The following is a 14,834-nucleotide window of genomic DNA, read 5'->3' on the forward strand; positions in this document are numbered from 1 at the left end:
ACTAATCGTTGGAGCTGTTCTCTAACCACATTCATATAAGAACAGGATTCAGATCTCCAAATAGTGGATATCTTATTTTTGAATCACGTTGCTCTGTGTCTACTGAACCATCTCATGCAAATCAACTGAATATCCAAGCACTAAAAGAGGAGCTGATTAAACATTAATCATCTTTATCTTTATATCACAGCTTCATCATGTTAGACCTCATGTTGTACCAAATCAGCTGCCACAGAGATGGATCCCTTCTGCTTTTTTCTATGGATTTCATTCACTGTTTTATTCACAAGGAAACACAACTATCAAACATGTCAAAAGAATTTCTGCGGCTGCCCTCCACACTGCAAACTTCACCAAAGACCAACTCTGCAGCTCAGTCTGTGGGGATGAAAAATCAAACAGCAATCATAGTGATAACAGGTCTGAGGGATCACATAGTGGGGAAGACGGGAAGAAAAGAAAAGTTCTGACAGCTTTTCCACAGGGAATATCAAATCTAAAAAAAAACAACAAAAAAAACTGTGAATGGAGACAGAAAGAGAGAGGAGCAGGCTGAGTTTGACGAGCTATAACCGTGCATTTTCTGAAATGTACTTTTCTGTAGTTCATGTGACACTCATCATTCACTCGAATATAAAAAAAAGGAAAACTTAAAAAGCTCTTAAGTGCTTTTTGGAAAAAAAAAAAAAAAAAACATCCAAAAACATATATCAAGTCATCTTGAATTCAAAAACATCCACCAGTCATTTCACCACACAGAAAGAAATAAATGAATTGTGGAGCTCTGTTACAGATCTAAAAGCGACTCTGTGTGAGTCATAGACATACTGAATGTCACAGTGCATAAAGACGTTTGCATAAAATATACATGACTAATTGAATATATGTAAATAGATTCTCACAGCAAATTGCAGCAGAGGCTGTGCTTCTGTGAGCAAAAGAGCAAAAGTGGGGAAACTCAGCAGCCACACATTTCTCTGTCCTTTATTTCTCTGTTTAGCGTCTGTCTAGCCGACTTCACTTTTCCAGCAGTTGGGGAAAGAATAGACGTCACTTCTCTTGGTCTTGACAAGCTGCCGTATTTCTTAACTGACACACTGTAGCCTGTACTGTACATTCACTACCAGGTTAACAACTTAATGCTAACCTTTTCCTCTGCTCCGCTCGCATTTACTGTCACTTTTCTTCCGCTCGCTCTCTCACTCAACCACTCACTCACCCGCTACGCACACACATATTATGCACTGCCCTATTCCCTAAAAGGAGTTACGCTACCAGAAGTTTTCCAGGCAACAACACAGAGGTTAACTCACATTTCGAAACAGCGCTGCACAGAGGCTCCCAAATGCTATTGATTTCCGAATGAATGGATATTTGGTGTTATTTTTGCCATTAAAAAAATGTTTTTTTGGCCTGGCGGGGTTCTCATTGTCTCATTGTACACTGCACTGGTTTGGTTTTGTCTTTGTTCTGAGTATCTCTAATTGACATGTGTCAGCACTAATCAGTCACTCTCCACTACCATCTGCACTTGTCTCATTGTGAAGGTAGAAATAACTGAGGTGAAATACAGTTTGTTCACACTAAAGAAGGCATACATTGCGAAACGTCTGTCTTAGTGCTCTGCCATGTAATTTAATAAGAAGAGAGATTTCTGAGACATCTTTCAGAGAGCGAAAGCTGTTTTGACTTCTGAAGATCACTTGGGAATCGTGAATGTCTGAACCAAATTTCATAGAAATCCACGCAGTATTTGTTGGGATATTTCACTCTGGACCCATATAGCCATCTATAAAGCCACACCGCTAAAAGAAATAAACAACACATGAAATGAAAAATGAGGTGCTGCTTCTGTGGATTAATAAGTAAGCAACTTTTAATTACATTCTCGTTCTTTCTATCACAGCTGTTCACGGCTGCATCATTTATATGATGTGTTTTCGCATCAAGCTTTGTTAAACAGATTTTATTGTTCATAAATTAATAGTTTCCCAGAGAGTATTTGGACCTGTCTGATCAGAGCAGGTGGCACTTTGTTCACTAGATTCCTATGTGCTGCTGATAGCTAAAGGGCTGTGTAAATGAGGGAATGTTGATTGATGGCAACTTCATTGGGTAATATGAAACAAAGGACTGAAAAATAGAGGAGGGGTGACAGAGTAATGAAGCAACATAAAGCTCTGCTGTGTTTGAACCTAAAGGCCCTGAGCAAGTTATTGTGAATGAGTCAGAGAATGAGAAAGTAGAGGCAAAATTGAGACATTAGTTATGATTATGACAAGCTTGAACTCGACGTCTGGCATTGCCGCGCTGGAAGCCACCAGGCTTCCGAGCCTCAGGGGTCCAATCAAATTCACTGCACTCAGTACACCTACTGCGGCCTTCAACTCTTAGATAAGAGCTTTCTAGAGCCAACTGACAGCTTTGTTATTCAGATAGTGGAGCCAGTTTGTGTGCACAGCAGTTTCTGGCTTTGTCTCAAAGTGACAGAGAGTCGCTCAGAAGCTGCACAATTAGCCACAAGGACACTGAGACATTGTTCTCTCTCCCTCTCCATCTACCTTTCCTCTGCTTCGTCATTTGCACGCCTCTTTCTGCATCTGCTGGGTCCTCTGTCCTGTGCAAATTCATATATGGCAAATGCACAAAACAGTAGAGGGACACTTTTGCTTTTCAGTAAGTGCAGGGATGATGGGAAACCTGAGTCTTTTGATCATTTAAGTCAGTGCCACAAAAGAAGAGATGAAGCTAAAGCAGAGAAGTCAAGTTAGAAAAGGTTTTATATGTTTTTTAGGATTTAGGATCAGGATTTTTAAATCTCAAGTCAGTAGTTGAAGTGAATGAATATCCAAGCAGAGGTTCACTCTGTTACTAAAAACAGGTCCAAGATTGCATAGATTGAGTTTTATGTACATTTATTTGCCCATGAATAATACAGCCCTGTCTCTTAGAAGTTATGTTCATATAGAACTAAATTGCAACAGCAAATTTGTTTTGCAAGAAACGTAACGCTGCTGAATTATGTTTCTCTCAACATAATGATAAAATGTTGTTAATTCTTTTTTTTTACCTAAATATCCAATCTTGCACAACAATATCCGCTAGCAGAAACTATAGTAATATTAAACTTTTTATGGTTATGTTTAGACACTGGCAGCACTTGGTTAATGTTAGAGAACGATCATCTTGGTTTAAAAAAAAAAGTTTACAATGACTTGAAGTGCAACATGTTTATTAACATGTAAGTGAAGCTACAATCTTTCCAAAATGCTTTTGTTGCCTAAACTCAACCACACATGGGACTCAGGATGTGAGCTCCAGTCTCTGGTGACATAGTCCTGTGTTTCATTCATTTGAAAAAACATTTTCTGTGAACATAATCCAGGCGGCGATTACATTTGCTGAAGCAACAGTAACTGGGAAAACAATTTAGTAGTATATAAATATACTTTCTAGGAGACAGGTTTGCTTAATGATGTTATGAATGATAATATTGTTTGGAACATGGCAAATCATCACAAACAGAAGGAAACATGAGCGACATGTTTTAAACAAACCACAGATTCAAAAAACTTATTTGAAATAGAAAACAAAGGTGAATTATTACCTCAACAGTCTGTTGTGAACATCCATCACAGTTTAACCTCCTGGGTCAACTTTGACCCACTGAATGGACCATGGTTATGCATGGACACTTTTTTTCTTTCAGGTTTTTTCAGATGTGCTCGCTTTCAAATAAAGCGTCTTAGATAATCTGGTTGTAAACAATTAAAATGTTTTATTAAAAACTGTATTATCCTTTAATGGAGGGACTGAAGGTTGACACCTCAGTCGTAGTTGCTAAAGGAATGAAGAAATCCACTTTCCCCACCAGTACCTTCCACAACACAGCTGAAAAGTGAAAAGTAGATAAATCTATCTAGTTTTGGGAGTTTCACTCTGTCTCTTTTCCCTGTGTCCCTCTCATCCAGACTCCTGTATATTGACTGTAGCTCTGAACCTGTTTGCTTGAGGAGTGTTAGACTGACAGTACTGGAGCAGGGCTGGCTCTTTTTTTCCATCTAGGTGAAAGCACAAAGCACAGTGGTTTCCTTTCAGGTAGGTGGTCTTGGATTTTGGGCACCAGACCTTATTAACATGCAGTAGAGCTCTAACAGCTGCCTGGCATTAGTTTCTCCTGAAGTATGGTTCCTAGTTTTGTTGGGGTGTAATTTATGTTCTAAAATCGAAGTTGGATCCCATTTCCAGTCCAGGGTCAGAGTCAGTGAATTCACTTCTGTAACATTATACTGCACTTCAGCATTATACACTGACAGTTGTACTATTATGTGTGTTATCTATGTGTTCTTTTATGTTCTATCAGATTCAATATCAAACAGCAACATATGCTTTCATCCTGTATCCCTACTTACACCTTTGGGTACTGAGCTGTGCACTCATCTCAGCCTCTCTTCTCAAAATTACTTTTTTATGGCATCTCAGCTTTATCAGAATATGTACTTTGGAAGATGTCTGAGCCCCTGATGTGCTCTCAGTGTCATATCTATTCTTTTGGTCCCATATGGCTCAGGGTGATATTTCTGGCTGTGAATATCCAGCTTTTAATACAAGCAGTAAACATTGCACTAATATCTGTAAATAGAAAAAACCCACTGCCCAAGGTAAAGCTTTGTTTTTGCCAAATACCTCAGCAGATCTCCTAAACGTTGCCTTTTAAATCTTATACTGTACCTGTTGTAAACTCTAGACAGTTACAATATAGTTAGGTCCAATTTTGAAGGAAATATATGAGAAAATGAGGATAACAAAAGATGTGATTTGTATTAGTTCCATGAGTTCATGGTATCGGCTTCCACCTGGACATTATACTTCATTTATCATCCACTGTATACAATGTAATATGTTTTATATGTGACATGACCTTGTGCTACTTTTATGTTAATGATAAGGCCAACGTTTATCAATAAATGCTTTTCACATTTACCCTGATGTCGTTGAACCTGAGTACCTTCTTTTCCCCATAATTGATTTTTTTTCTTTAATTTATTTTATTATTTATGTGCCTCCACTTGTTTTCTTTAACATGGCTACCTTTTTTATGTGAAGTGTGTTTATTATTAAATTACTTAATTAAAGATCCCCTATAGACATCTGTTAAGACATAAAAATACATAAAAATACAACAATGATGTGTGTCTGATATGTATAAAAGTATAATCACCACTTTAAAATCAAATTTGGTGTCTACTCCTTCTCCCTCATTAAAAAATTCCAGAATCTATGAATATGCAAATTTATTTCATTCCAGAAGTTTAACTGTTGGATATAAGATGTCTCCTACTTCACTGCAAAGTCTATTCTCAGTGTTTGTGTACTAGAAGCTTCAAGTTTCCACATCACACTTATGTAAGTTGAATATTGGACCAAGATTTGCTTCCAAACTAGTTGTGATGTAACAAATCTTACTCATACTTTAGTCCCACCCCTAAAAATCTGATTTTCAATGAGCACAGAGCAACTTTCCACTTTCAACAGATGAATGTGAAAACAGCCTTCTAGTGTCAAACTGCACATTCATTATACTGCACAGTGAAGCTCAAACATCCAACTGTAGGAACAAGAAGAAAAACATATATTTCAGTGGAGGGGAACATTAAAATTCAACTCGATCGTTTCTTCCCAACAGTAACATCCATCCATCTTTCACCGTAAGCATCTCTGAGTATTTAACTGCTTTAACAGTCTTCTCTCTCCCCCAGGTGGTGGTGAAAACTCGCACAGAGTACCAGACAGAGAAGAAGAGGCTGAAGGTTCCTAAGGTGGAGGAGTTCACCATCAGCTTTACTGACGGGGTGTCTGAGAGACTTAAGGTAAGAATTGAAACATAAAAGGAAGGTTGTTGAGGTCATTTTTGTCATCAAGGCTCTAATTAGAAGCAGGTTGAACCACCAGTTTAGTTTAAAAAATACACCTACGCTTGACACAGATAGTGTGCTATGTAAATAAAGAGCTGCAGGCAAATAAATTGAAGAATTGGTAATAATATGGTCATCGCATGCAGACATACAGCAACATGCTTTGTCTCTTTCTTCTCTCCATCTCTCACACAAACACGCATAATCACACACAGGCATGCAAGCGCACACTCTTCCCTGGCGAAGGGTAGGACCAGTGACTCCAGCGGTGTGTGTGAATCACAGAGCTACCTTTCCAAAAACATCTACATCACCCAGGCGCTGCCTGTTCCATTCTTCTGTTGTCGTTAGGGGAGACCACAGAGAACTCATGTTGTCATGGTAGCAATGAAAACCTCCCTCCATGGCAACCCTGACAGGGAGCGAGAGAGAGAGGAGAGAAAGTGCGCAAGCGTGCAAATGTGCAAATGTCTAAGTGTGGATGTTAGTGTGTGTGTGTGTGTGTGTGTGTATGAGAGGTGTAACACTGGCCTGAAAGGTCCTTCAAAGTGGAGGAGAACAGAATTAGATATCGGACACCGAAAGAGGCTGTGAAATCTGTCTGGAGGACACACACACACACACACACTCCCACACATACACACACACTCACACACACTATTCACACAGAGTTACACTGAAGCAGTTTCAGCACACTGCCAAGGTTAAGTAGAAAACTGCATCACCTGGGCCTCTACAGCACTCCAAAGCCATGAGATGAGCTTGGTGTCATGGAAGTGGCAGCATCTGGCAGCTCAGGAGTCTTCTATGTAGTGAAAATATTAGTTTTGTCTGTCGAGTCTACTTCAGCCTAGCTGAGCCCTGGAGTACCTTATTGATTTCAAATATTGCAATAAAAAGGGAGGAAGTCTTGTAGCCTTTGCAACATATATGTTATGATTTATGTGTTTGAAATGATATAGGTGACACAGGAGTATACGGGAGTGAGCAATATGGATAAAGTCTTCTATCATGATGTTACAATATGTGGTATGTTTTCTTGAAATTGAACTGATAAACTGTCTGTTTTTGATTAATATAATAAATTAGTAATTGAACAATTGAGGTATATACACCTGCATCACATGCAATGATGCAGAAATCCTGTAAATACAATATTGTGAAAGAGAAGTCCTGCTCACTGAGTTCTGGTTCATTTGTTTGTGCAGTATGATACATCTTTACATTATTGATTATTGAAAGAACTATGTTTTCGTTACTGTTCAGCCTTCTAGGATGTTGTACACTTGACAGTTGTTTTTTGGACACTTGCAGCATGTGGAAACAAATCGGGACATATTGTTAAAAATGTACACATTGCTATGCAGCAGTGCTGAACCTCCTTGTTAGAGATTGTTGCTCATCAGAGTTTCCAAAAAACATTGCAGCAGACTTTAGATTCATCTCAGGCTTGCCACGCCATCAGCTTTTGTTAGGCAAAAAATGCATTTCAGTCTGTATGATTTTATGCGATGCTGGTTGGTTTTTCGGGGGCTCAACTGAACCGCTTGCTTTGCTTGACTGACAGAGCTGATTCTGCAGGCATGTCCACACACACACACACACACACACACACAAGCACACACATACACACGCACACACACACATAGCACAGCATGCTGTGCAGTGCAGAGCAAACATTTCTGGATGAAAAGCTTGCACATCTCTTCTCTCTTCAAAGCTTTGCAGATTGTGTTGATGGATGAAGAGCTCAGAGTGTAAAATGCTCTCTAATCTGCCCTCCCTCACCGCCTTGCTCCTGCTTTACCACCTTCCATCCTTCTCTGCATTTCTCTCTCCTCTCTCTCCTGTCGCTGCTTTCTTTCCTCTCTTTGCATGTTTCTCCTTACCGCATTGCTTTTTTCCCTTTTTGATTTAAACTGAGACTCCATTTATAAAAGACACTTTACATTTCAGGCATTTGGCTGCAACGCTGACATGACAGTGTTCCTGTAAAAGCAGAAAGCAGATAAAATGAGGAGCAAGTGAGGAAAAAGCAGAATGGGTGATTTTTTGGGAGCCATTAATTTCTGTTTTGCATCATTACCCTAAATAAATCATCATGAATATAAAATACAGTTATAATTTGGTGGAAGTAGGACATAAGAGCAGATATACAGTATTTGATAATGGTTTCTCCAAAGCTCCCTCCTTCCTGCCAGCCCTCTATTTCACAAAGATTTCTCCCATTAGACCAGGTTCATGTGTCATTGCTTCCCGTGTCCCAGCCCCCTCCTAATCTCGTTCTGTCCCTTGCCGCCTGCCTTTTACCCACCCACCTCCCTCCCTTTCCTTCTCCGTCTTTCTGATTACTCTCAGCAGACCTGAGCTGCAGCATATTCCCTGTAGTTATTTTGTTCCGTGAACGAACCGAGGAGGGCACATTACCCCCCTCATTAGCTAGCTAAAATAAAGCCAGACAACATGCTCCTACGATTCACTGCATGTCAAGCAAACTGAACCTGGAGAAGCCTCAGTTAGATGGAGGAGGAAGAGGAGAGGCGAAGAGGGAGGAACAGAGAGATAGAGGACAGAAACGTGACTGAGTGGATATCATCTGCTGGATTTAGCTTAACACAAATACATCAGTATCAGAGTATATCAGCTGTTAAAAAAACAAAACAGAAAAGGCGAATGGGTGTTTTTGATTGGAGTTCAGTCTGTTGGCATAAATAAGTCACTTGCATCACATAGAGAGGAACAAAAGGAAATTGATATGTACTGTAAGTTAATACCTAAAGATGTATCAGATGAATTACAGGCTCTCCACACTAAGAATAGTTTATTATGAAGCTGCAAGTTTTCTCAGCTCCACTTTATTATATTTTTTGTATGTGTGTTTATAGGTTTTATTGATACTAATTTCATTTCGAGTGAAGTTTACTGTTTAGAATTTACTGTTATATTTGCTCTTAAAGGTATGTTTTTACAAATGTATTTTTTTGAATTGTATAAAGCCCTGCTCAGTTATCTTCACAATTCTTAAATAACCAAAATTCATCCCTGTGTCCTGAAAATGATGTACATATGAGGGGGGGGACCCGAAAATTCTTTCATCGGTACCTTTCAAATCCCCTTCAAATTTCTCTCCTTGAGATACACTTGTCCCAGCGCATCTCCCATTCCTGGACACATTTCCTGTTGTCATCTTTTGTCACCGTGTCCAAAGCCTCCTGAATTTGTCCGTGAAATTCTTCCACTGTGGCGAATCGTCTCCCTTCCAGTCCCAATTTTAGTTTGACCGAGCTGTAGATACATGCCTACTAGCGGCAAATCCGATAACTACACCCCACTCCTGTGCTATCAATGACTTCCCCCTCGTATAATACTAATATGCAACAACAATATGTTTAGAGGGAAATCTGCTGGCCGAATTATGATTCCTTTCAACATAATAAGGGAACGGTTTTAATGAACATATCTGCAAGTCACAAAAGGTTCATACTAAACATATCTGCAAAACATTCACCAACAACTTATTTCATTTATTTTTCTGGATTTTACTTTTATTTAAAAAAATATATTGCAAAACTCTTTAGCATGGTGCTGCATTCATCCAATTTTTTATAGGAGTCTTATCAAAAATGTTTATGCCATGTGTTTATTTTTATATGCTTAGCAGATTTTTTGAAACTCATAAATATCAATATCAGTATTCAATTCAAAAACTCAATATCAGTTTAATGAGAAGGATGAAACTGGAAATAGAGAAAGATGTTGTGTTGTGTTGTGTTGTTGGCAGTGTTTTGGGTTTAAATTCAGCTCATGACCTCTGCTGCAAACAAGCTATCCTCTTTCTCCTCCATTCGACTGCAGACCTCCTAATGACAAGGAAAATGCCACGAAGAGCAGCTCTCTCTGAAAATGAAGACTTGGAAGAGAGGAGAAGGATTAGTCTGGCGCAGTAGAGCCCAGATTGAGAGATGCAGGTGTAGAGATTGATGGAGGGGAGATTTAATTCGTGTTGTCCTGCTTGTTTTCTGGCTCTGGCTATCCAGAAAACATGGTGTACTTGGCCGGCTTCTCGATTCACACACACTTCAAACCCACATGCGCACACACTACTCCTACAGGACTGACACTCTCACACTCCCAAACAAATGCCAACACAAACCTCATCAGGCACAAACACACACACACAAACACACATAGACATTGACCACATGAGAGCGCCGTGACTGCCAAGCACAATACGCTCGGTGCCAGCAGAAGTTAGTGGGCCTGTGCAGGTAGCGGCAGGAGAAGCAGCCATCGTCCAAAACAATTATCCCATTATTACCTCCACTTCGGCTTCTGATAAAAGCTTTGCTGCAATCTGCCGCCTCCACAGAAGGCCCTCACTGTTTGTCAGGTTGGAGGTAATTACTGCTGTAGTTTGAAAACCTTGCACATCCTCCCTGTTCCACATATTGTTCTTCCTTGTTTCATATGGATGACTAATAGTATACGCTGATTGTAGGGAGTGTTTATAGCCGTCGTCTGTTAAAACACCCACACTGATGCACAGACACACACAGACATTCAAGAGAACAATGGGGGAACAATTGATTTACCTTCAGCACTAGTATTATACTCTGAACCTGATTGCGGACTGAGGGAGGGAGAGCATCAGAGGGAGGGAAAGAGGAGGGCGGATGCTTTTTTTTGTCAGCGTGGGAGCAACAGCATCTGAACTCCTCTGCTGTACTTGGAGTGCAGCAGGTGTTATGAAAACAGAGATAATTATGTGTTTGTATATGAGCATCAGCTTCCACCGTGGTCATTTTAGAAAATCTATATATTTAAAACTGCGGTTTATTTAAAGCCCATAGTTTTTACTGACTTTTCCTGAAATATACCCAAATTTTCAACTGTTTCAACTGATTTTCACGTCCCCATGCATCCAACAAGTTGTTGTGTTTCCTGTTTCAAGAACACTGATGATCACAGTTTATACTAGTCAAGGTGCTTTTGTGATAAGGACAGGGACCATCAGGAGACATAATGGGTGTAAAATATGAATAAGCTGCTGATTATACATCAGAGTCCCTCTAAGTAAGTAAAGAAACAACAAGAAATATTTGCATTGCAAATGATATTTTTAAAACCTGACTTTTATTCAAATACTTGTACCACTGGTTTTAAATCAGATTTGAATAATCTAATAAACACATACATTCCCATATTCTTAAAAAACAATTACACGGAAATAATGAATAATGAACCCCAAGAATAATGCACCCACAGGTGGATAGTTCACTGCTTTTCATGTTACTCTTTCAAGTACTAATTAAAGGATGATGTTTTTTTCATTCTCTCACTTGGACACAAAATATTGACAAAAAATATAATTGTAGTACCTTTGTGCGAGGTTACATTCATACCCACGTATAAGCCGCATTCAACAAAAGTCAGATATTTCAGGCTGAATTTTTTCACCAGAAAAACAAACAAAAACAAAAACCACAAGAAACTCTGTTGTTTTACTTGTGGGATTCTATGAAGAGTATATACATCACTATATTCTTGCAGATGCTGCAGGGACGTACTGTAGGAGATGCATTAAGTGAGCACAGACAGCCTAAGGCATGTATGCTTACTCATTTTTAACAAGTTTTGAGCTGACTTATACAAGTAGAATACAGTAATAGTCTTGCATTATTATTATCTGCACCTCGGCAGCTGTGGTTTGTAGACTTTGCCCAAAGGCAGCTTGAATGTAATTGGTAACAGAGGCAGGAGTTTCTCAACCTGTCCAGGGACTCAGCCTGGCAACCTTTTGCACTCTCGCCGGCTACTCATTGTTGTTCGCCTCTTCTCTCCGTCTTCCTTACTCCTCCCTCGCTCTCCCTCACGTCTGTCCTCCTTTCACCTTCTCTCTCTCTCATCTGTCCAGCTCGCAGTCTTGTTCGCCATTTTGCCTCCTTTCACCCTCTTCCTCTGTTTTTGTCTCTTCGCCTCCATGGTGTCATGCCAAGACAACAATCGGTGGCAGCAGCTCTCTCTTCAAAATCAGCGCTGGGAAGCATTTTACAACACTTCTAACACTAAACACACACACTCTCAGTTCCTGTTATAACTGTGCCAGCTTCTATTGGCAGATATTCACAGATGGCTTATTGTTCAGAATTGGCTTCTGATAATATGAACCGGCCAGATGTGATCCCCAGATCTTAGAGCCTTGGCGTGCACACACACTTGAAGTACACACGCTTACACACAGTATCAAGTGTTTGAGTTGTTGACTGTTATCAGATTGATTGTTAAATTATGAATCGGTTCATACTGTGGCGTTCAGTTTAGGTCTCAACTGGATGTGATGGTTTTATTGACGTAGTGTGAGCAAGAAAATCAGTTATCAGTGTAAAACAGATAGGAAAAGGATGCTGTGAACAGGCTGAAAATCATAACACTTTGTAAATCAAAACCAGCACACTGCTGGATGGTACCGTATGTGCGTCTTCACGCTCCACTGGACCATGAACACAGTCCTGGTTAGGTCAGTCTGTCTTCCCGAATGCATCAAAGCAGACTCAAGTCTGAGTCATTTGTCACTGCAGAGAGGTCCCCTGTGTCAGCTGCCATATGAGACACGCGGACAGACACTTAGGCTGGACAGATGGACAACTCGCAATCTTTAGATCCAGATAGAAAGTCAGACAGACAGATAAGAACAGAGACAGACATCGCTGCTGTGTGAGCAATATTTGGGATGATTTATAAATCCAGATGGCTTCCGTTCCGCTCTACTTCTTGTTTCAGATCCCATATCAAGCGGCACCTCAAAGGACTGCAGACTTCAATCGCTATCGATATCAGCAGATATGAATACATATACATAACTTGACTTGAATAAAAATTCTAACTGCAAATCCTATTTTATCTCAAAGGTCAAGGCAAAAGAGAAAATTCAATTTGCCATTACAGAAAAATAATCCTGAATCCGTCTAAAAATGACCATCCTGTTTTTGTTTTTAAAAAAGGACACAGACGCTGTCGTATCCAAACTCCATGGCTGGATTTAATAACTCAGTTGTCAAGGGTTGCCAAGACTAAAAAGGTTTTCTGAGCCTGATCGATGGCCAACAAGCATAAGTCCATACAGTCTGAAAGCATTAAATCTCTTGGCACACGTATTCATGTGCGACTTGTTTAAATGTTTTGTTCATAGTACTTATTATTTTGTTTTGAAATAACAGAAAATAGCTATTTTTTAACACCATCTCATCCAATTCCATTTCAACACTAGTGAGGGGAAGTTTCTAAAGGTATTAATTGGTTGGTTGTAAACTGCCTGTGAACTTAATTATAATTGTGTCTTTTATTTGTCAGGAAGCAGAATATCTTTAAAACTTGTTAGCATATTTCTATGAAATTTGGTGGAAAATTAGGCCATGCCCCGAGGAAAACGTAATTAATGTCTGGTGCTGATCTAGCACGTTTTTAAAGGATTTCTTAATATTGCAAGATAGGGCATTCTTAAAACAGAGTTTTGCTATTTTCGCATTAACTATTGCAGAACCTTGAAAGAGAAAAATCTGGCGCATGTATCAAATGATTGTGAGTCATTGTGTTAACTTACAGTAGATGCAGATGCAATATTTCATTACAAGTCTACAGAGCCAGCAATTTTTCTTTCATATCCTAAAACATTCCTGTAACATTCTTGAAAAATCTAAGTTTACAGAAGTGTGTGTTGGTGAGTGTTGGTGAGGTATAGACAGTAAACAGTAGGACTATTAGTGCAAAATCTGTAGTGTGTCAAAGACACTAACAAAACAAGAAACACTGCAGATGTGACAAATTGAAGGAATTCATTCATGGATGGTCAATAACATATGTGTTTATTCTGCACGTCACAATAGAAATGGAAATATAAGAATGAGAAAAGTCAGGATCTGATGTTTCCGTGTTGAAAATGATAAAGTGAAGAAACAAAGTGAGTGGTTATTGTGCTTCCTGTCCTCAGCAGAGTGGAGTCCTTCACTATGCTGCTGCTGCTGTTCTGACAAGCTGAGCCATGGGAGCAATTAGGAGACAGACAGACTGCGGATGACTAGTCTGACCCTCTACTCCTCTCTCCTCTGTTGTTTTCTCCCACTTCAACACCTTTCCTTGCAATCGATCCACCTATTTCTACCATACGTGTTACCGTATCACTGACATCAGGTCAAGCTGCCAGTGCAGAAGAAAGCAGTTTGTCAACATCTGAAGTGAGAAAGTTATTATTTATTTTTTAGTACTATTGACCTGCTCTCTGTTAGCTATCATTATTATTACTATGAATCATCCTTTGGCTCCCCATCTATGATCAGAGGGTCTGAAAACACTCTGAACATCATTTTTACTCTTCACTGTGTTGACTGACACACTTGACTTCTCAGCCTCACTTTCAAATGACTGTGAAATGGTAGAAAAGTGGTGGTAGTGACCTTCAACTATTAGGGCAGCACAGTCTGAAGCTCTTCTCTCCAAGACAAATCCTGACACTCCCCTCTCTTTACAGACTCATGTACCCCTCTGAAATCCCCCCACCTGCACACTCTAAGAACAAAAATCCTCTCTTATCTGTCTGCTCAACTTTTATTTCTCATACTTCTTACCTGAACACTTTTCCCTGATGTGATCTTTCTGTCGTTACAGCAGGATTGTCAGGGCCCAGTGGATTCAGTTAAATTTGCGTTTAATGATGGCTGATCCAATACCTGAAGCTAATTTAGCTCTCATTGTACATTTCTCTGGATAAGAGCATCATATAAATGCATACAATATTATTAAAAAAAACATGATGAAAGTTGCATTAAATGATGTCAATAATAATCATAATCCAACTGCTACTATTTTAATGTGGCAACTATAACTGTATTGTAAGTGCTTTAAGGGGCAAAAACAAGCTGAAGC

General features: G+C 39.5%; 1 protein-coding gene across 2 annotated transcripts in view; it reads left to right on the plus strand.

Moving 5' to 3' along the window:
* The window catches only part of nsg2 (neuronal vesicle trafficking associated 2), a 39,909-nt gene that overhangs the window by 9,280 nt on the left and 15,795 nt on the right, over nucleotides 1-14,834 (plus strand). For both annotated transcript variants that reach the window (XM_044371824.1, XM_044371823.1), the window contains exon 3: nucleotides 5,760-5,870. In XM_044371824.1, coding sequence (XP_044227759.1) covers nucleotides 5,760-5,870 — 111 coding nt within the window. The remainder of the gene's footprint in view (nucleotides 1-5,759; nucleotides 5,871-14,834) is intronic.

Source organism: Thunnus albacares, chromosome 13 (assembly GCF_914725855.1).
Source record: "Thunnus albacares chromosome 13, fThuAlb1.1, whole genome shotgun sequence".
Taxonomy (NCBI): domain Eukaryota; kingdom Metazoa; phylum Chordata; class Actinopteri; order Scombriformes; family Scombridae; genus Thunnus; species Thunnus albacares.